At 40.8% G+C, this 22,466-nt stretch overlaps 1 protein-coding gene across 5 annotated transcripts; it reads left to right on the forward strand.

Annotated features, from left to right (window-relative positions):
- The first annotated feature begins 768 nt into the window (after window positions 1–768).
- Window positions 769–20,423, forward strand: C5H14orf180 (chromosome 5 C14orf180 homolog). Of its 5 annotated transcripts, none has more exons than XM_010711972.3 (7): window positions 770–847; window positions 1,981–2,159; window positions 9,327–9,427; window positions 10,225–10,355; window positions 14,029–14,155; window positions 15,990–16,016; window positions 19,023–20,423. In XM_010711972.3, the coding sequence occupies exons 4-7, from the start codon at window positions 10,338–10,340 to the stop codon at window positions 19,220–19,222; spliced, it is 372 nt and encodes a 123-aa protein (XP_010710274.1). In that variant the 5' UTR covers window positions 770–847; window positions 1,981–2,159; window positions 9,327–9,427; window positions 10,225–10,337; the 3' UTR covers window positions 19,223–20,423. The 5 variants fall into 5 exon arrangements, with proteins under 5 accessions (XP_010710276.1, XP_010710274.1, XP_031409564.1 ...); XM_031553704.1 differs by having other exon boundaries at window positions 830–847; window positions 2,034–2,159; XM_010711974.3 differs by lacking the exon at window positions 10,225–10,355 and having other exon boundaries at window positions 769–847.
- The last annotated feature ends 2,043 nt before the right edge of the window (window positions 20,424–22,466 follow it).

Genomic DNA, 22,466 nt, shown 5'->3' on the forward strand with positions numbered 1-22,466 from the left:
CTCATCCCAGCCCTGCGAGGAGTCCAGGCTGCAAAGAGAGACCCCCAGTCCATAGTTTCCAGAGCTGGCAGCTCAGGCAAATGGTGCAGATGAAAGGAATCCAGTCTGCTTTAATTCATCCCTGGGCCTCGGCTCTCCCTAAATCATCAACCTGTACAGTCAGCCCCAGCCTGCCTGCACATTCATATAAATCAAGCCTGAACAAAATGTTGACAGAAGAGCTGAGTTTTGTGCACTAATTCAAGAAGCAGCCCAGCTGATGGGATGTCAAATCTAAGTGTTTCCTTCCTCCAGATCCCCATTTCACCAGCTGCCCCATTCCAGCACAGCCAGCATCCTATAACACAGGATAAGATGTGATGGGTAGACCCAGGTTGTACAGTCAAAATGCAAAAATCCCCAAATCCCCTCCGTACTCTTGCTTTATGAGATGCTGTGCATGACAGATGAGCACCGTGGCAAGGGTCAGTGCTATTTCAATGCTCTAATTATAGTGCTGGGGAGATTGGAGGCTGCCAGGATGGATATAGGAATAAAGAATCCTCCTGTGGCACGAGAGCCACTTGTTTTGTTCTTGGTTGCTTAATAGGCCCAGGGACAAATCCTTTGAGGAAGGAAAAGCAACTTTGAGGCTGTAATTGAGCCCCAGGAATGCCAAATGTATATATAATTAGACACTTAGGAAAAAGTCAAGGAGCCTTGTGTTTATCGTGCTGGCTCCGTCTCCTGCACTTTTGGCACTGTAGTTTCTCAGCTGAGATGCAGGCAGTTGCCTGGGCTGTTAAATAGCCTTCCCCAGGACAAGCAGCTGAGGAATCCCTGCGGCTCACTCTGTGCTGTGCTGCCGGTGGGTACTGCTCTTCCAGGGGGCTCGGGCAAGTACATCACTTTATACACACTGTGCTATTCCTCTCTGCTACTTGCTCTATGCTTTTCTCTGCCTCACTACAAAGACCTTGCAGGGTTGCTCCTGGGTGTTACGGGATTTATAGCAGCATTTCCCTCAGTTTTTATGCTCTGATTTTTCCCAGTGTGCTGTCTCAGGACAGCTGTGAGTCTGCAGAAGCTTTCAGCAGCACATCTCAGAGCCTGGGAAACGGGAGGTTTTTAGGGAGACAGAAGCACTCAGACAGCCCCAGCTCTGTTTCTGCCTTGCAGAGAGGAGTCAGGTGAGCCACTGTGCAGCCTGTTGCCTCAGTTTCCCCTTCTGGCAGATGGAAAAAGCAGCACAGAGTCAGGTGGGTGAAATGCTCTTAAGAACATGGATGAAAATAGCAATTAGAGCACAGCAAGTGTCTCAGAAATCATAGAATTGTTTGAGTTGGAAGGGACCCTTAAAGGTCATCTAGTCCAATTCCCCTGTAATTTTTTTTCCTGTAGTTCAAACAATCACACCTGGCATTGAGCAGTTTTCTTTTTCCAAATGTGAATGATAGGAAAGAGCTGGTGTAATGCCAAGTACAGGAGAGTACAGGAGAGGGTGCGAATGCACAGCAGTCCTCCCTCAGTGGGCAGCATGGCTGTTGGGCTTTGTTCCACTCTATTTACAAATTATTAAACAGATTGACCACCACTTCATGTTTTGAAGGAAGACAAAGAATCCATTTTTATTACTTTATTAACCTTTTTTTTTAAATTTAGCCTAGTAATAAAACTACTCAAGTGTGTGTTGAAATCTCAATTAAAATTTGCTTTAGCTCCAAGTGCCACACAGAGAAATGCTCCAGTAGTTAGATATCTACATTGGCTTTCTGGTAAAAGCTTTGCTCTGCTATCAGATTCTGTTATGCGGTACACAGATCCCTGCTTTACAGACAGAACCATTTCAGGAGGTAGTTTGAAAGCTTTCAGGCTCTTCCAATGATTGCTTTGCTTTTCTTTCACAGCAATTACAGTCCCTTGATTTAATTTCAGTGGAAACTTTAGTGTTTTAGACCTTGCCCATGCAGCTGAATGCTCATCTCTGGATCTTATTTCCAGTCCTCAGGAGGACAGGCTTTGATGACCTAGTCTGATTACAGCATCTTTGACAGCTTTAAAGGAATTTGCTCGAGGGAAGGCGACAGCTGCTGCTCTGATGAAGGATTTTTCTGAGCAGGCCTCCCAAGCAAGACGCGTGAGGATGAGACACAGCCTACGCTTTTCATCACGACCAACAGGTATGTCTGAAAAAGGTTTTGTGCTCTTGCCTGCATAGGCCATTGTGGAGAGAGCCTCTATCATAAAAACTGCTTCACCTCCTTCTGTCAAAACTCTGCAGCTTCCCTTACATTTTATGGAAACCGAGGGCCAGGTCGTTACTCTTATGCATTGCTGTTTTGGGCAGGCACAATCTATTCACCAACATCTGTAGATTTGTAGGGCTCTGGTCTTAAGGAAGACTACAAGCAAATTTTTTTATGGTTAATAAAATGATTTGAAGTCTACTAGCAGGCTTTTTTGAATAGAATCAGAATAAAGGTACTATGACAGGCTGCCCCTTTAGAGCCTGCTATTCCATTAGTGTTGAAAACAATGCAGACAACATTTCAGATCCTTGGCCATCCCCTTCATACAGAATGGAGTTCTGGGCTTTTCACAGTGCATGGATCAGGAAAGCTCTATGTGCCTGTCAAAGAGCTATCCACAACTATCTCCATCCTGCTTATATAAAGTGCTTGTACAGAATGGAAGTGAACTGATTGTTTTGCAGTAAATGTTAATTACAGTATCTGAAATTGCAAAAATGTGTGTATTAATCCTGGAGCAGATGCTTTGGTTATTTGAAGAGAAAAATTGGGTTGCTCCTTTTGGGTGTGCGTACTCCTAGGGACAGAGATGCTACTCTATGGCATACTAGGCAGGACCCAGATTTGGGGAACTCATCCCCCAATGCATCACCAGCCCTGGCTTTGAGCAAAGAAACTCTCCTGGAAGTAGGTGGTTTGAAGGACTGAGGACTTCTTAGCACAGTAGATTCTACTGATCAGGGTCAGCCCATCTTCTCTACTACATGCTGCCCAAAATCCAGCATTGGGATGACAAATTATGATGACAAAAACCACCAGAGCCACCTGACCATATTCCCCTGCTCTTTCATTCCATATATTGCTTCTTTAAGTTGCACATCTCTATAAAAGCAGGAAGCAGTGCTGTTTCTGTCTCTTGCAATCTTTGATTTCCACTTGAACACGACAGAGGTGAAGGTGTCCTTTCTGAGATGATAGCGGAGCCTCCTTCCTAAATTAGTTTGAAATTATCCTCTTCTCCTGTTGTCTCAGACATGCTTTCTGTAGGTGCATTAGCTGAAACATTTTGCATCCAAGAAAACTTGTAGGCTTAAAGAAAGCATATCTTTCTCAATATGACCACCTATTTGAACCAGCACCTGGTTTTCCCACCAATCCTTAGTAGCAGCTGAGTCTTTAGCACTTGCTGGCCACCATGTGACTGTTCAGTCTGGAGAAGAGGAGGCTCAGGGCAGACCTTATCACTCTCTACAATACCCTGAAAGGAGGTCGTGGTGAGATTGGGATTGGCCTCTTATCCCAAATAGCATGTGAATGAGAGGAAATGGGCTGAAGCTGTTCCAGGGGAGGTTCAGGTTGGAAGAATTTATTCTCAGAAAGAGTGGCAATACATTGGCACAGGCTGCTCAGGGAGGTGGTGGAGTCACCATCTCTGGAGTTGTTCAAGAAATGTAGAGATGTGGCACTGAGGGACATTGGTCAGTGGGCATGGTGGAGATGAGTTAGGGCTAGACTGGGTGATCTTAATGGTCTTTTCAAGCCTTCACCAGTCTATGATTCTATGACAAGTATCAGGCAAAGTCTCTCAGCAGAGCCCTGTGAGTCCAGGCCAGAGGGACAGATGAGGAGTGGGCAGGCTTTGGGATTTAGAAATGAGAACCAGGTGTCTCATATCCAGAGACTGCTGGATATGAGGAAAATCCATTTAAAGAAAAGGAAGTGTGAGGGAGACAGATACTTTCTTCACTCATGTACTGCAAGCAGACTGTATTATTCAGAAGACTATGTTCTGTGTCAGTGCACTGTGAGTGCAAAAATGCTAGAAATTCACCAGTTGTAATAAGCTAGTGACAGCAGAAAAGCCGGTGGGAATGTGACAGATGAAATTACTTGGCTGTTGGGCAGAAGCCAGTAAAGCTATATAGCTCAAGAGAGCAGAGCGCCAACCTCGCAGTCAGATTGTATCCCTCATACTAATGTGACTTCAACCAGAGGAAAATAGAAATTATTTTTCTGGTCAGACAATAAACTTGATATCTGTGTTTGGGGCTTAACAATTCCTTGCCCCAGACTCTGTGTTTCCTATTACTTCACTTAAACAAAGAGTAAATGCTAATAAATTTCCATTTGCTGAAGTATTTTGGTAGGGAAATAATTAGAAAGGCAGCTTGACCCCAAAGAATCCTAACAGATAGGTCTTTCCTATTCTGTCAGTCTAACAGTTGTGAGTAGCAGACATCGAGTCCTGGCTGGATTCAACATGCAGAGCTCTTCACTGGCATCATCAGCACCTCATGCAATTGGGCGGGATCAGGTCTCTTTTTTGTTGTACAGATAAAGCTTTTGGGCAAATATGTCATATGAACAGAGGAATACTTCTATGTAAAGAACTTTTATAGTATTCCATACGAATAGCATTTCATTTGGACCATAAAAAATGTCCATTGTGCAAACTGACATCATTTCTCAGCTCTACAAATATCTCTGCAGCAAGTGACAGTTTGCCAAAATCAGGATTGTCAGAAAGAGATGTTTCACTCCTACAGCTTGAGGGCTGCTGAGCTGGAGTCACAAAAGCAGGAGAGGCCTTTTTCTGGTCAAGAGTGACATCACTTCTCCATCATCTTTACTTTAGAACTGGAATGATTCCTTTGTCTCAGTGTTGTCCAAAAGGGATGTCATTTTATCCAGCTCTGCAATACACAGGGAAAAATGCTAGCCCTAGGTAGAGAGCATAGAAGCATTCCAATCTCAATATTTGTACCTAGAGATGTTTGCTACAGCAGGTGTGATATATGAAAGAGAGAATGCAAGGCACCAAACAGGATTTGCTTGAGTCAGAGAATGGCCATGTAGCCAAAATCATGACAGAACAAGAGTTTAGTTTCAATCCTTTCTCCTTCAGACACTATTAATTCACAAACTCCATAACTATCCTGTGAAGCTTATTTCTTGCTTTTGCATTTGCCTAGCTTTTACAGAAGAAGTATTGTTATTTCCACTTTTTCACTGGGGAAATTGATTGAAAGGCATCATACAGTTGAGATGATGAAAAACATGCTGATGAAAGCTCTGCATTAAAATTAAAAATAAAAAAGATGATTTGTTGAAAAAGAGCTGATTCTCAGAAATATACTAATTTAGGCCAAGTCATTCCCAGGCCCTACACCAAATTCCTGATAAGAATGAACGATAAGGAAAAAAGTAGAGAAAAGGCTCTGCCTGTTACAAGGCAGCCAGTAACAGGCCGGTAAGGGGCATCCCATTTACAGATCTGATCTAAACCTGACAGAGACCAGGGCTGAATCCAGTTCTAGGCTCTCCAGTAAAAGTATGTTCTGTTCTCAGCCACCCCTTGTGAGATATCAACTTTGTCCTGATATGAGCAGGTTTCTTGGACGCTGCTGAACAATGCTCTGCTTGGAACAAAAATTTTCACTTACTTATCATGCTTGCCCCAGCTTAAATTGAGATGCTATTGAATACAAGTTTCAGAAGCATTTGTCCAGATTTGGAAATTGTACCAATTACTCTTTGTTCTAAGTACTTGTTTTACTCTGAAAACACTAGCCTCCAGGGCATTGAGATGAGGACAGAGTCTTACACACCAATTACAAGAAATTAAATCCAGAACAAATATCAGCTTTAATAGACTCTAATATACTTAACGAAAGCGTAAAGTGACTGCCAACAACAGCAGGATATGCTTCCTGATTTTTATTATTCATCATTTGGTATCACTGTCCAAGCTCTTCCGATTTGCACATATTTTAATCATTTGGGCTTTTCTCATGCTTCAATCTCTTCTTTTCTCCATTTTTTTCTGTTCTTTCATGTCACTAATCTAATCTAATCCCCCTCCAAGGTGACACCACAAATGGAGCTGAAGAGCATTTACATCAGGGCTTTCAAATCACCTTATGCAGCAGTGCCTGTATCTAGATGCTTTGCAGCTCCCCTGGCTTCTCCCTCCCCACTGCTGTAAGTCCCACTCGCTGCCCTTCTCAAAACCAGTCTGGCATTAACAGCTTCCAGGTTTCTAAAATCCATTCAGGACAGACCAGGGCCAGCAGTAGTCAACAGGAGCCTTTTGTTGTCACTGGGATTTAGATAATGCTGCTAATCCTCATTTTAGGCTATATACTGCTGTTATCCTATCCTGATTTCTCCTCTGGCCAGAACTCAATTGGGGAAATGAGGAATCGTTACAGAAAGCCCATATCAACACAACAGACAGCACATAGCAAATTGTGGCTTAAATAAAGCTCCTGAAGATAATTCTGCTTTTGCTGCTTCTGAGGATTTCGCTTTTCATGCTTTTTGCCTCCATTTTTATTTTATGCCAGCTCAGCCATCTACTTGCTGGCAGTGGGTTCATCCTCCTCACCCATCTTCTGGCTGCTGGCAGCTAGGCTGCTGCAAGGAGAACTCAATTCCATTCCTTTCTATTGCTAAAATGTGGTAACACTCAGTTAAAAGCTGACTCAGAATGACCTCACCCACTTCAGCTCTCTCTGTCTCCCACATTCACCATCAGCAGGACTGAGTGATGTAGAAACAGGGAGCCAACAGCAGGTATTAGCATTTGGTTACTTGGTAACTGTTATTCAATCAATACATGCTTTACATTGTAGATCCCAGTGGCAGGATGAACAGAAAGGAGAAAACCTCAAGTGGAATAAACCTAATGATTTACGGGATATTTCCAAATTCAAAATGCATGTTGAATCACAAATAATGGCTCGCCTGTAATCTCGGGAGTCTAATTATGGAATAGATGTGGAATCGTTCTGTAATTATTTAGAAAGTTTGTTTCAGCAGCACAGAAATTCCCACTCTGTTTACTATATATCATCACAAGTGCACTGTGGCTGTTTGTAAAATGTACCTTGAAAGACAAATTAATTACAGAGGCAATTTTAGGAAATGGAAACATGGATCCATGCCTTTTGCAATTCAATGGATTCATGCCAGGGATGAATTGAGACCAGGTTCTTCAACAGAGTTAAATCATTTCTAGCCAGTCCCAACAGAGCAGAAACCTCACTGCCCTGCAGTGGGGACCTTTTCATAATGCAAAATCTATGCATTTTGTTGGGTGTTAGCATCTTTGTCTTAGAGAATGCTCAGCTCAAAAGCAGTATGAGCCCTTGCATGTTGGGTATTTAGAATAGATGCCACGGCTTCAGGAAGATGCTTATCATCCAGAAGTATCTGCTACATTTAGAAATACAGCCAGGATTCTGCCTTCAGAAGTAAATAGGAAACTGTAATAGTATAGAACTATAGGAAAATGTAACCTGATTGCTTTCAGTGAAACTGGCTACACACACAACAAGCATTGTAAGACCAACTGTCCATTTATTGTTTTGTCTCCATTATGTTTCATTTTTCAAATTCCTCAAAAATGCCCCATTTTGGAGTGACAAACAAAAGAGGAATTAACAAGACCATTCTGCCACTGAACACACATGGAAATGCATGGTCCCAATGACTGATTTCTGTCTTGAGATTGGGATTTATGCAGCGCTTTCTTTCCTGGAAGGTCTGAGGTTAGAAAAAGTGCCATATGACACCTCATGGGTGTTCCTCACTTTTCAGCAGTAAATCTGTTCCTCCAGAGGCAGAAAAAGGAAGAAGGAACACGGCTAATGATGCTCTGTGGGGCAATTCACCTTTTTATTTCCTGATGTATTCCCTGACTGATGGAAAATCACTCTTGGCAAACACAAAACTTACCTTGCTGCCAAAAGGTGCATCTCTAAATTATTAATCAAGAGCACACCGAACCACGAAAGGTGGAATATTGAACAAAGGCTCAACTGACACTCTGGAAGTTGAAGAAGATATGGAAGTCTCACTTCTAATTTATTTATTCCTCTTCTGTTCTGTTATCTTGATATGCTGCTTCCAGTTACCTCTGCACCCCGCATTGTATGGTATTACATGATTTTGTTTTCAGATTGTTGGAGATAAAGTTACTTCATTATTAATATATATGCACCATGCATATCCATAAATATTGAATATATACTTGTGTGTATAAACCTCCTGGAAGTGTTAATAGTTAAGATAAACTAAGTCCATTATCAAAATGAGTGACTATTTCTATGACCCTATTTGCAATAAAACCAGATTCAATGATATGAGAAAATTGCTAGGTTTCAAAATAATTGAACCAGGCCATATGAATCCCCACAAAGGCATCATTTACAAAGTACTTTGCTTGTCTAAAATATTTATTCCTGCAGAAGGGAATGGAAAAAGAATTCATATGGTTACATAGCTATCCTCTGAGCGTAAAATTGTTTTATCATGTTATGTTTATTTCCTAAACATCCATTGGAGTATTGCGTGAAAATACTGGCTGTGCAGTTAGTTCCTTTGTGTGGACTGTTCATATTTATTCACTGGAAAGTCAATCATGTTTTGTTCAGGCTTGTTTTATTTTTCTGCTGAGCAAACACTTAAGCAACCCTTTTCTTGTAAAAACTCATTTGCATGTACAATGTAAGCCATTCACAGTCGGCACTGCATATTTGACATGTCTGCTTTCTCTCCTGTGTAATATAGGATGTAGTGGAGTTTGTCCTCAGAAGAGGCGATTTACTGATTAAGACTGCAGTGTATTGGTCATGCTTAGGGACTCATCAGTAGTTACAGACATTTTTAGTTTGTCTCACATTAAAAGCTTGGATAGTTTTTTACTATTAAATGGTCATAGAGAAATGCTTCCAAGCATTCTACAGCAAAGAATTACTCCCAGCAATTATCCACTGAATAAATCTGAATAATGCATACGTTCACAAAAGTCACTCTCTATTTATGAACAATTAGCAGAAAGAAATAGAGGTGACACTCATCAGCTAAATAATTCATTTATGAATTCTTTGTCCAGCTTTGGTTCTGACATATGTTTCATGAAATGACATCAAAGCTTCAAAAAAGGAAATTCTTCCAACTTGAAGCAGTAATTATTTCCATACTGCAACTATTATTTGTTACCATTGATTTCAGAAGCTAGCAAAGTTATTTTAATGGAATTCTTCACTTTGTGCATTAAACTGTGTTTTATTCCTAATGTATATCCAATTTTAGGTTGTTAAACTGCAATCAAAAGCACTTAGTAGGAATGAATCTGTCTCTACTATGAGATTTGAACTCCTGACATCTTTATCCACTGAAGCATGGGTGCACAGGTAACTACAAATTATTCAAGCATTTACAACCATTACTATCAATATAATTAACACATTGTGGAAAAAGCAGTGAGAAAGTATTATTAAATGATCATTTCTAACATTTAGATAGCAATCTTTTATGAAAACATTTATAAGATGCCTTATTATGTTTCAATTAAATGAGCAGAAAAATTGTTTATATTTAAGGGGAATGTCTGGAACTGAAAAGATTTCTAGAGTTGAAAATTAAAATATGCATTGTTTGAAAACAATGGGAAAAATAGATAGAACAACTATCTTTTTATGGGGGTTTTCAAGAGAATCTCAAAAATATTTCAGATCAATTATTTTTAAAAATATGACCTCATTTCCAACAAAATCAGATTTGGTAGAAAAGGCAGGAATAGAGTTTGCCATTCAGGTCTCAAAAAGCTTCTGTGCTCATTTCCACTGTGTGCAGAAGAAGCTACAAAAACTTTTTATGTGCCTTGATGGACGACGCTAGTAAAAATGAATGAGACAATTTGCGTTGAGAAATTGTGAGTGAGATGAATGCTAGGCTTTGATTTCCCTCTTCCCACCTCCACCCATTTTTCTGGCCACATTATGCACATAAATTCTTTATATTAATTAGTAGGAAGTGATTACAACAATGGGAACAGGGAGGAACCAGAGAAGCTAGGTACCATGGTTTGGAAGGTTTTGTCACCTTTCTGTCTAGGATCTACTCTCAGCGAAGTTTTGAAGAAAGAATTTTCCCTATTGATAGCTTAGCTTAGGTATTTCAAAAAATAACTGTTGTGAAACACTTGCAGGACATACAATTCTGTGATTCTGTGACACAACAGAGAGGGGATTTTGAGATCATTTTTCAAGTCCTGTGGCTGTGAGCCAGTTGCAGCATGAGGAAAAGCCCTCCAACACCTCAATGTACAGGAAAGAGAAGGTAAGGCAATTCTCTCCAGGTAGCTTTCAGATATGGTGCATTCAGTGAAGTGCCCCAGGCCAGCAAAATACATCCACCTCCATGCTGACGCTGCTTTCACTCCTGGAAAGAACAAGGTTTGAGGACAGCATCTTTTACAATCACTGTAATCTCATGTAGAGACTGGTCCCTACTGCCAATACAAGCTGCATGCCACAGGTTAGGTGTAAAACAACATCTTGGTCTGAGCATGCACTGGTGTAACAGATTAAAACACTTGGGTCTTTCCTCTCTGCAGCAAAAATTGCCCTTGTGAAAGGAGAAATGCCAGTGTTATTCCATAGGAGATTCCATCTGAGCTGGAAAATAACACAAAACCGTAGTTCCTTAGACATTTCACAGCAAATAAATAGCTCCAGGAAAAGAACAACAAAAAAAGTTCAAGCTTGTGCTTCTTGTGCTTGTAGAGACAGTAAACCACCATATTTCAACAGTCATGGCAGGTAATTCTAGCTGAAAATTGTATATTTAATGATGGCCAGCCTTCAGCATTTGACAACAGGCTATTGAAGCCTGTTGAATGGTAAATCACCTCTCTTCACTATCAATAATCCTATTGTAATATCTATAGAAATGTCTAAAGTTAAAATCTCATTTTATTACTATAATAATGGATCTAATTTGTAAAACAGATGAAATGAGGCCATAACTGTACTGGAGGGAGATATATGTGAAGCCACTACATCTATATCTATTTCCTGATGGCTTCTGCCCACATATTTTTGAACAGGAGAAGGACTAAAATAAATGCCACTTGCATGATTTTGGGGATTGGGTATGGCTTCTAGAAAGGAGACCAACAAATACGGAAATGGAGTAATCTCTACAGAAATAACAGTCTTGAATTTACATTTATGCATATGGATACGTAGGTGTTAATCTGTGATTTACTCCATTCAGCCCTTTCCAATTGCCAGGGAAGCCCAGCTTTCCAGCTGCACATCCATTATTATCTCTACATACTATTTTTGGCTGCTGAGTACATTTCAAGCCACGTCATCCTTCCTAAGCCAACACTGGCATGAAGGGCAGAAACTCCTCTCTCCATTCCTCTGTCATCTGTCACAGCTCCCATCCCTTGGTGGCACTGCTGGCTCAGCCCTCCTGCGGAGGGATCTCCAGGAGCTTCTCCCCGATCCTCCCCGTTTCCTTGAATGAGTTGCTTTCCAACTGAAGCTTCATGCAGGAGGCTTCATGTTAGCATCCAGAGTACATGTCCCAAGTATGCCCAGCCCCATCTTCTGATCCTAGTGCAGAGCAGCTCCCGGTAAGTAATCTCTTGACGAGTGATAGAGTCCTTGTGCACAATGCCTAGAGCTTTTCACAGGTGGGCTGTTTATAACAGCATATATTTTCCAACCTAACACTTTGGTAGGTTTCTAATTCTTGTCATTGCATGTTGACACTGGATTACAGTGTGAGGGGAAAATGCATAATATTTTTCTGACAGCTTTGATTTCCACAGGTTAAAGCCTAGTAAATATTGTAAATGACACGTCTTGTTTAAGGTTTTTGCTGGCTAGGTGCTACACAGCTATCTATCTGCTTAACATTTTTTCTATTCTGAGGTGACATTGCTGAGAGCTTTTTGACAAGTCTCATATGGAAAAAAGTGTCTTGTGGGGTTATGAATCTCTTAAAATATAAGGTTTCCTTGGCTGTGCCACAAGAGGACGCATCCCAGCAAAAGCTGTGATCACTGTTGGTCTGAGCTGGGCATCTTGTGCTGTGCCTTCCTGAAACTGCTACCTTTTTCAGCAAAGTAATTTAATATTCATTATGCCAGAAAGCACGTGCATGTGTGTGTGTGTATGTGTAAGACTACAGCAGAGTGATCAGGGCACTCACCTGATAGACAAGAGACCCTGTTCTCACTGACTGCTCCAATGAATATTTAAGCGTTTTCACATTAAGTATTCATTGGCACAAGGATTGGAGCAGACCTCTTCCACCCCCAAGGGAGCACCCAAACACCAGGCTGCTAGGTCATTCTTTCATTCATTCTTTCTTTCTTTGTCCAAATGAATATTTAATTATTCCAGGACAAACAAGATACCTTCACTGTCAGAGATTGAGATTCCCTACTATGTGTACCATAGGTCTGACGATTAAGGTGTGCATATAGGAGACGTGGTTTGTATTCCCTTAGACTTAGAAGCTGAATCCAGGTCTGCGCGTGTCTGTGTATGTACTCTGCGTGTGTCTTCCAGCTTCTGAATTACTGGACAAAAAACCATAGACCTCTACCATTCTGCCCATGAACATGACACAGAGAAGGTATGGATGCTTGTATGATCTCTAAGATCACAGAAAACATCCTCACCAGTGATATGCCATGCCAAAATCTAGATTATTAATCCCTCAAGAGAAAGTATCAGTGCTGAAGATGTTCCTCACTCCGTGGCAGTTCCTGCTGTGTGTTATATGCCTTCCTGTTCAGTGGCCCAGCAGCTGTGAATGCTATTTTTAAACCATATAATTGTCTTGTGAATTATGTAGGAAGCATAAGTATTTTCCAGAAAGCCATTCTGGTTGCTTGATGTGCCCAGCAATGTCACCCCTAAATCCCTCTCTAGATACATCCCATAGTGGCATCTCTTCCAAGGCCAATGTGATCAGGAGGTGTTCAGTCATAGCAATATCCAGCGTGTGATGCACTGGGAAAACTACAGGTTTTTCACTGAGTAGGAAAAAGACAAATGAGGATAAAGCAGAGCAGGGAAAACGCATAGCAGAAACAAAGAAAACATCTAGGAAATAATATTCTTTCTTGAGCAGAAGAAAGGAAATGAAGCAGTGTAGATGAAGGTGTGTAGAGAAGAGGTATGGAAAAGACAATTTTATCTTAAAAATAAAACGTGCACCCCACTTACGTCTTCAAAAAGTAGAAAATTGGCCATCTGTTGCTCCCCTTCCTGACGACAATGGATGTATCTGAACTGAGATGCTTTGGATTCATTTTGGTGTTTGACGTTAGGAACATTCAGGCTGAGAATGAGGGATTTTTTATTATTATTTCAGCTCTGTTTTTTGTCATTTGGCAGAACCCACAGCAATCTGATTTCATTATCAAAGACTGAGTGTGGCTCAGCAAAAAATAGAACAGCAACACAAGAGCGATATCGAAATGCAAACAATTACTTTCTCATACCCAATGGGATAGTGTCCAAACACAAGATTGCTGAATAGCTACAGTTGTTGAAATGGCAACACTGCATCCAAAACAGAGCTGCTTAGCTCGGAAGAGCACTTCAAAGAAGCTTCCAATTACATAAATCATATATTTCAAATCATATTCCTGTTCGTCTGCCCCAGTCTGTTGAGCAGCCACCATCAATAGCACAGAGAAATCCTTTCTGAACACTTTTGTCTGTTACTTTAAATAAGATTTTTCCTGAGAAGACAGCTTTAAAGGACTGAAGATATTTGACGATGAAGGAATGTCTATATTGCCTTATTATAAGTTAAGTTATAAGTATTACAGTGATCTAACTGTAAACGTCACATCAGATGTGTTTTGTATCATGCTCTTTGAGGGACACAGTAAAAATACAGACACAAAACCTCAGAGTTTCACTCAAAGTTCATTACTCCAGCTTGAAAGCCCTGTTTTGTGTTTTGATCAACTCTTTAGACAGATGACAGTAGCTGTCCTCCTTCAATACTGAGGAAAAGGCCACCTGTGGACCAGGCTGTGGGGGAAAAGAGGAAAGCAGAGAGAAGGGTTCGATTTCGTGAGCCAGAAGAAGTCATTGAACATGGTATGTTCAAATTATTAGACTTCTGCCATGACCTATCCAGTTCTTAATGTTCATCATGTCTGTCACATCATCCCCCCCTTCTGCTAATTTTATCTGTTATTTTGAGCTACACACAGAGCAGAGGACAGATATCTTCTACAGTGTGCTCTACAGAGGTGCATCTGGTCCATCTGCATGTCTGTCCTGGAGGAGAAAGTCATCCTCAGGCTGTTCTCATGATGAATTGCTCCCACAGGGACCATTGCAGATTGTGGGCTTAGCTGAGCACCACCCCAGAACAGTGCCTTCATTCACAGAAAAGGATCTCAGATCAAATTTAAACATGCTTGCATAAATCTGTGTAACTAGGATGTAATACCACACAGGGAGCTCATTTTCCATGTTTTTGAGTAGTTTTCATGCCAAAAGACAGAAGAGAAATGACAGAAGAGAAATGTTCTGAGTCTAGCCAGCCAGCTGGGGTTAAAAATCAGCCAGGACATAACTGTATCTGCAAACGAGAGTACCCAAGGAACAAAACAACTAGCCCAGCCTCTGGACTTTCATTCATGAGTCAAAATAACAGACTGCAGGTAGATAACTGAGGCTGACCTCAGGCTGAGGTCTAGCATAAGGACCCAGTTTACACTTATACACAAGCTATATACAACTCATAACCAAATAAGAATTGTGACTTTATTCTGGATTTCACAAACAGACCTAGCTAAGAAAAAAATGTGTTTATTGCTAGAGAGCTAAAATATTGCTAAAGAGCTAAAATTGTAATGTTTTGATATATCAGCCAGCAAAAACACAGGTGACAGAAATTTGTCAACCACCTGTTTGGACTGCTACTCAGCTTTTAAAAACCAGGCTTGGCATCCATTTGTTGTGTTTGTATACAGACCTCTTGCTGGCTTAAATGTATGCTATATCTAGTGCCTTCTAGCGCAGAAGTGAAAGCTGTTTCTTGATAAGATTGTTGACACACAGCCCAGGCTTTCCTTTCCAAACTGAACTCACAAATCAGTGAGTCAGCCTTAAGTCCTTCAAAGCACATTTAGATGGTCATGACCAGGATTTTTATGGGGTATAAGACCTCTTCAGCTCCCTACCAGAGCCTGTTCCCCCCCTCTCTCCCTCCTCCCCCCCCCCAAAAAATAAAATCAACATTTGGCACCCTGCATTCAGCCCAACTCGGGCTGAAGTATTGTCTCCCACTGCCTCTGACATCAGCACAGCTGTGCTTGAGCTGCAGAGAGTTGCAAGGACAAAGACACTGACTTTTTCATGGAGAGAGGAGAAAAGTCCAACTCACAGTTAATATTCTGTGTTACAAATAGCCTATGGCTTAGATGGTTTGCTGTTCGCCCATACAGCATTATTACTAACAAGGCTATCAAGATTAAAGTTCTTCCATACTTGGGCCTTTTCATGCTGGACTGCATCTGGGTCTCAGCTGCCAAGGAGAGGCAGATCCAAAATAGCGGATGAAGATTGTGTCTTACAGCAGGGTTTATTTTCTAAACTTCATTCTTCTCTCAACTTCTGGTCTATCTCACTTCCCTTCTATAAACGATACAGAGATCTCACTCTTGAACTCCCTGTAACAGCAGAAATCACCTGTGAAATTCTTTTTTTTTTTTTTTTTTTTCTCCTCACCTTCCTTAATTGCACCTATGTTTGCATGGAGCAGGTAAATCCTCATCTGGCATAAGTGCATTAAGCAAGATATTGCCCAGTGTCTGTAAGGCAGTGGATAATTGCAGACACACTATCCACTGCGTCTACCTCTGCAGACAAGAGATGCCCTCTTCCCAAACGTCTAAGAACATTTTTTTGTTCTGTTTTCTAGTTATTTCCTGCTGTGACTACGTAGTGGGTAAGTCAAAGTTCCACATTATAACTTTGAGCCATCCACGGCACTAACCCGAGTTTGCTTTGCAGCTGTGGGAACACACTCTGTAAATAGACCTCTCCACATATGAACCATTTCATACTGTCAGCAGCTGTTGGTTCTTTTTTTTTTACCCCTTTTCTCAGCACATAAAGCACAAGGTGTTGATAAGGTCAGGTGCAGTATTTTAAACAAGACCTCAAAGTAAGACAAATAGTGGAAACAAAAATGAAATCCCTGAAGCTATTTTTAATTTAAATATAATTAATATATTTTATGGCAATGAAATAGGTACAGGTTTTTCACAAAGATATGGAAGGAAAGCACCCCAAGCAAAACAGTAGTTCTCCCTGCTGACTTTCTTATGTGGGGAAGAGACAATTCATTTATACAGCAGCAGCAGGGTAGAAATAATAAAAATAATCTGTTTTTTCTTTTTGTTTGCAAGGATGTTTGAGGCCAAACAGCCTCAGAGACCCCCAAGGAAATGTGTGTACCTGGATGTTATTAAGATGTTGATCATTGCTAGAAGACTTGGCCAATATCCAGCCCTTTCTGTATGCAGTACAGTAAGAGGGGAAAGAGTACATATGTGCACATACGTATACAAACACACAGAGCCATAATATTGGGAGGCCAGAAGGAAGCAGATGTTATCACATCCTCCAACTGCTACAGTTGCCCAGGAAGAGGGTTTGTATGCTCACACCAACAGTAGCATCAGCTGAGGGAGTTATTGGGCTAGGAACAAGATTCAGTGGGGAGAAAGGAGCTTGAAAAGACTAAACAACCCTCAGGCAGCACAGAAACACACAGCCAATACAGGATGTGAAACAAAGCCTCCTGTATGCTGGTCCAATGCTTTTCTCACAGACAGTTCTCTTTTATCTTATGTGTATGGGCACGTGGCTAAGGCTGAATGTGCTGTTCCAACAAACAATATAACAAATTTAAGCTGATTTTCTATTTGTTATTTATAATAAAGCAGATTTGCACTCAAGTACACTTCTGTAGCACTGTGATGAAGTTATGTGAGCATAGCTCATCACTCTTTTCTTTTTGGAACTGTTCTTCTATGTTATTTTTCTATATCCCCATACTAAGCATATTCCTGTATTGAGAGGATATAACAAAAAGCCAAGTTTGCATTTTAAGCAATCCTAAAATTTGACTTGGAAAGTAACTTTCACAAGAAGGAAAATGATTTTGAGTACTTAATAGAAAACGGCTGATGTGAAAAGCTATTGAGGATTACAGAAAAGTTTCACCCTTATAAAATATACTCATCAGGCAGGCCCAGTGCTTTGGAAACTTTACGTGCTTCACACTCGCTCAAGAGCTGTATCATGGAGTCTGAAAGATTACACAAGGGAAACATCACCTTCCAAATTATAAAACTCTACAAAAATCAGGAAGGTGTGAGTAAATCATAAAAATTATAGAATGCCTCGAGTTGGAAAGGACCTTAAAGATTGTCTAGTTCCAACCCTCTGAACTGGGCAGGGTTGTCAGCTACTAAATCAGGCAGTAGATAGTTTTGCCCAGGACCCCATCCAACCTGGTTCTGAACACTCCAGTAATGCAGCAACCACAACTTTTCCGGACAATTTGTTCCAGCACCTCAGCACCAAGATGGATCCCCAGAGGACACAATTCATCATAGTCTTCCTGGCTAAACACCTCCATATAAACCATCCATAGAATAATACCAAATAATCAAATTTATAAAAATTGAGGACTGTTTATAGATAATTTGCAAATAGAAAGAAAAGCAAAATTCAAATGAGTACATTATTTGCTGCAAATAATTCACTCAGATCTATTATGGGACATTGATTTGGTTTCTAGAAGCTATAAAATGACTGCCTATTAACATTTTACCTTTTCCCAATACACTTTTTGATAAATTATTATGTGTTTCTGCTTGGTTTTATGACTTCTACCTTTCTCTCTGTACATCTGAATGACAATTTAATGGACTGCTGTGTATTCCAGGGCTGGTAGTAGAAGCTAATTTAAATATGTTATAGCTAATGCCGGTCCTTTAGCCATAATAATCCACAAATTTTATCTTCTTATTGATTATGTGCATATGGCAGGAAAATAGCTACACACTATGAGCTTCTATTCAGGCATGAATTTGGTTTTATGCTGCATGTTTAATAACCAAAGTGCTTTATAAAATAATACTAATGGTGCAATGACCACACAGTCAAACAGAGCTGCCTGATTTGAATCAAACTGGATACACACATGTAAGAGCTGAGGCATCTCTAAAGAGCTGTATGAATGTCAGCAAGCTAAATGTAGACCACTGATTTCCACACATGTACTATGCCTGACCTACAGCACTTTAAACATCTCTGAATTATATTTTAACAGGCAAGAAAAATGTTTACAGTATCCTTCTGTTTAAGAGCAAATGCTGAGGATGTTCCAGTATAATTAGTACACTTGCATTTACAGAGAGGTTAAGCCTGCCAGAGCTTCCTGAGTGTGCCTCTCACCAAATAGAGCCTCTTCTCAGCTCTCACTGTAATTAGCAGGGATACAAAACAGGCCAAATAACAAGAGAAAAAAAGACAAATCTATATCCTCTTTTTACTGAAGATTTGTTAGCATTAAATAATTAGGTGAGATAGCTTAATATTCGCCTAGTATTTAACCTAACATTTAGCTTAAAGGCATAAAAAAATAATTGCTGGAAGGAAATTTGAGATTATGCGTTAGCTATGGTAATCCTTTTCTTATTGTATATAATTAAACTCTTTAAATGCACCATTAGATCTTTTATACTCACCAGCCTGCATCAGGAGTGTAACCCACTATCACTTAACTAATGTCTACAGAAGGACTCACTGCCAGGTCCCCACATACCCTGTTGTTCCCAGAAAAGTGGGACAATGGCATCAGTAGGGCATCACATTTGGGAAGTGTATGAGATAACACTGTAATAATGCTGCTTTCTGTTTCCTCCTTACCTGTTTCTAGTACATGAAAGGTCATCACCTGGATTGCCTATGCTCCTGGGTCTATCATTTTGTGTGGTACTGATCCTGGCTGCAAGTCTCTTCTACGCCAGCATGAAACAAGATACCAAAGTCCTGGAGGAGTTCCAATCCCGACTCGTTATCTTCTTTCTTCAGATAAGACACATCGCTCATAAATGCTGGACTTGGTTTACAAGGTAGTAGCGATGTCCTCCATTTGCAGGAAAGCAGCACTGATAACCACCATGTGTCAGAGTGAATATCCCAGCCCACTCAGTCCATGTTTAAAGAACACATGAGTATCCACCTTGAAGAGCAAAAAAAAAAAAAAAACAAACCCAATTTTGTTGCACTTTGTAGCATCTACTCATTTTTTTTTTTAATTATATATTTTTTAATATTTCTGAATGGTAGTAGTAGCACTAAGAGGTCTCACCAAACTGATGCTCCATCATCCTTAACAGCATACAAAGGTCTGAATTTTGTCCCCTGAAGAGATTATAAACTGTTGCTATGAGGAGCAGTGCCAGAGAGAAATTCATTGATCTGTGCATGCAGAAGCACACTGAAACAAGTCTCCTGAGTCTCAGGTCAAAGAATTAAATACCAAACCATTTTTCTCCTCACACCTCCTAAGAACTATTCTGCAAAATTTAACATAAAGCTGAACTACTGACAAACACTGCTCTGGTGGCCAAAGGCTTGGCAAGCTGCTATATTTATATACCTGAAATGATTGCTAGTAAAGTCTCAGCAAATAGCTTTCTCATTCCCTTCATGCTCTTTGTTTTTTTCCTTCTGTGGGCAAAAGCTGTTTTTTAATGTTTCACTTGACTCCCAGGTGTGAAAAATAACATGAAAACTCATTTAAATACTAAACGGTGCATTTGCCTAACACAATACAGAGCAGCATTGAATCCCAGGTTAATTATCAAACCAGAACTTAATCCTCTAGGTTTGATTCAGTCCATAAACCCAAGATTTATGGTTGTGTTTGTCTTCAGTGGAAGCTTTCACATTAATGCCTGCATGTTTGATGGCATTATAGACTGTTCATGAAGGTGCTGATCAAAGTCCTGTTATCTCTCTTGTAGTACCATAAAGTGCATCTCTCTGAAGGGAACTAAGCATATGCAATCTTATGAGCTTCAGCTATGTTTTGTTCTTAGAATCACAGAATTGCTCAGGTTGGAAAAGATCTTCAAGAGGAAGTCAACCATAGACAGAAAAAGCATGATCCATTTTCAAGGACCTAGATTCTTGTCAAGTAATACTTGATACACGTATAAGGGTAATAGCAGAGCCTGTAAAACCTGAAGAAAAGAAAGAAAACAGTGGAGAAGGAAGAGATGGCCACAAGACCTTGGCCTTAACTCTTCCACCACAGTAATGCACCAAAAGGAAAAAACCAACAAAAACCCACTTTATTACTAATTGACTTACAAAAAAAGCAAGCTTGTCCAGGCAGCCCAAAAACTTAAACCAGACAGAAGGTAAAAGAAAACCAATTACAGAGCCTTCACCTAGAGCAGAGTGGGCAAGTTCAGAAATAATGAGTACAAAAAAATATATATATATTTGTAGTCAGTAAGAACTGACTTGAGCAGCTATTCTCATGCTCTGAAGGCAACAGCAATTGCACCTGGGGAGCTGCTGGTCTGGGACACAGAGGTCACCGCAGGAGCATTTGGCTCAGTGGCAAAACACTCATGCACCCCAGCTCACAGGGTAAGTCCCCTGTGGCTTCCCTGCTCTCTCTCCACTCACCCTACTTTTGAGATAATAAAGAAGTTTTAAACTTGCGTTCTGGTGAATCTACGTTGGGAAAGCTTTTCCTGAAGAGTCAGTTCCTACGCTGCAAGCTTGGTATATTGCAATATAGAAAAGCAAGGCCTGGCCCAACAGGAACTGGATCACTTTGAGAGGGAGAACAGTACCACAAATCCTTCCTGTGTGCTTCCACCTGGTTTCAGTAACTCGAAAAGAAACCAAGGGGATAAAATTAACTAGGAACTCTTTTTAGGACTGCAAGGGATGATATGAAATTCACATGCATGTTTGTATGCATGGGGCCCACCTTCCACTAGCCCTGCTTGAGGTGGAAAATAACCACACTGACCTCACTGTGCCCAAGTTTATCAGTGTGAGATGCCCACTCTGAGTATGGCTATCACATCCAGGTTGTCAAGGAAATTAAGCAGAGGAACAGCTATTCCTAGCTCTGGCTGGTACAGCTTTGGGCACAGGCAATAGCAGCACTTGAGTTGTCTGCAGCCTCCCAAAGTTTTTGGGAGGCTTCCTGGGCCAGGATTCTTTGCTGCAATCCAGTCAGGTATTTGGCAAAATGCAGAGAGACAAAAGAATGCATTGTAGTGTACCACCAAACAGCCAGAAACAAAAGCTAAAATCTGTCCCTGGGAGAGCAGTGACCTTTTACAGCTGAAGAATCTGCAGCTGAGAAAGTCAGTGCCTCTGTGCAAGTGAATGAAGCAAGTGAATAGCCAGAGTGGAAATAGGAGTAAAAATCCTGACCTCTGGGCTTGCCTTTAATTAGCAGTGCAGAACTCCACTGTAGACTTACCTGTTTTATTTTCTCCTCACAGTGAAGCACTTGTCCCCTCCAACCATTCTGTTTACATGCCATGACACCCTTCTCACACACTGCTCTTTATCCATCACACATCTATGCACACTGCTGTGAGCTGGATAGGATTTCTCCTTGCTCTTGCTCAACACTGCTTTCTTAGGTGTGACAGCTTGGTGAGTTTGAAGGAGATGACCTCTGAATTTATACAGAATGGGTTGCGTTGGTTCTGTTTCCCTTGCAGGCTGTGCTGGGTAACATTTTCCTTCAGTATGACTCCTGAGAAGTACTTTACAAAGAGGAAAACAAAAAGAGAGGGACTACACAGTTTGTAATAAATAATCAAAAGTGTTCACATGAATTCACTGTGGTGCCAACATGAAGACTAACTAATTGCTCAGATAGCTGGCATTTATTCAGTCTAGCTTGGAAATGTCTTTTTTTTTTTTTTACTCAAATTGCAGAGAGGACCAACAGACTCCCACAGCAAGTTTTGAAGAAGGCTGCAAGTAAGCAAGCTTGCCATGAGCAGTGTCTGGATTGGCAAGAATTCAAGGGACAGAAGAGAGCACAGAGTTCTGTGTATGAAAACAGGCCTAAGGGCAGAAATGCTCCCTATTATCCCCTATGCAATGGGAGTTAAATTCATGCATAGCAGGAATCAGCAGATCTTAGTGTTGTTTTGACAACGTGCAGTGCATTCCTGCAGCAAAAACAGAGGGCAGCTGCCAGCACCCTCTTCAGGCAGGCTCACCCCATCAGCACCACCTGATTGCACTAGCTGGCATAGCCATACTCATGTGATTACAGGAGGTAGAAAAGCACATAGTGAGATGACACTCGATTTTAATTTTTTTTTTT

Source organism: Meleagris gallopavo, chromosome 5 (genome assembly GCF_000146605.3).
Source record: "Meleagris gallopavo isolate NT-WF06-2002-E0010 breed Aviagen turkey brand Nicholas breeding stock chromosome 5, Turkey_5.1, whole genome shotgun sequence".
Lineage (NCBI taxonomy): Eukaryota > Metazoa > Chordata > Aves > Galliformes > Phasianidae > Meleagris > Meleagris gallopavo.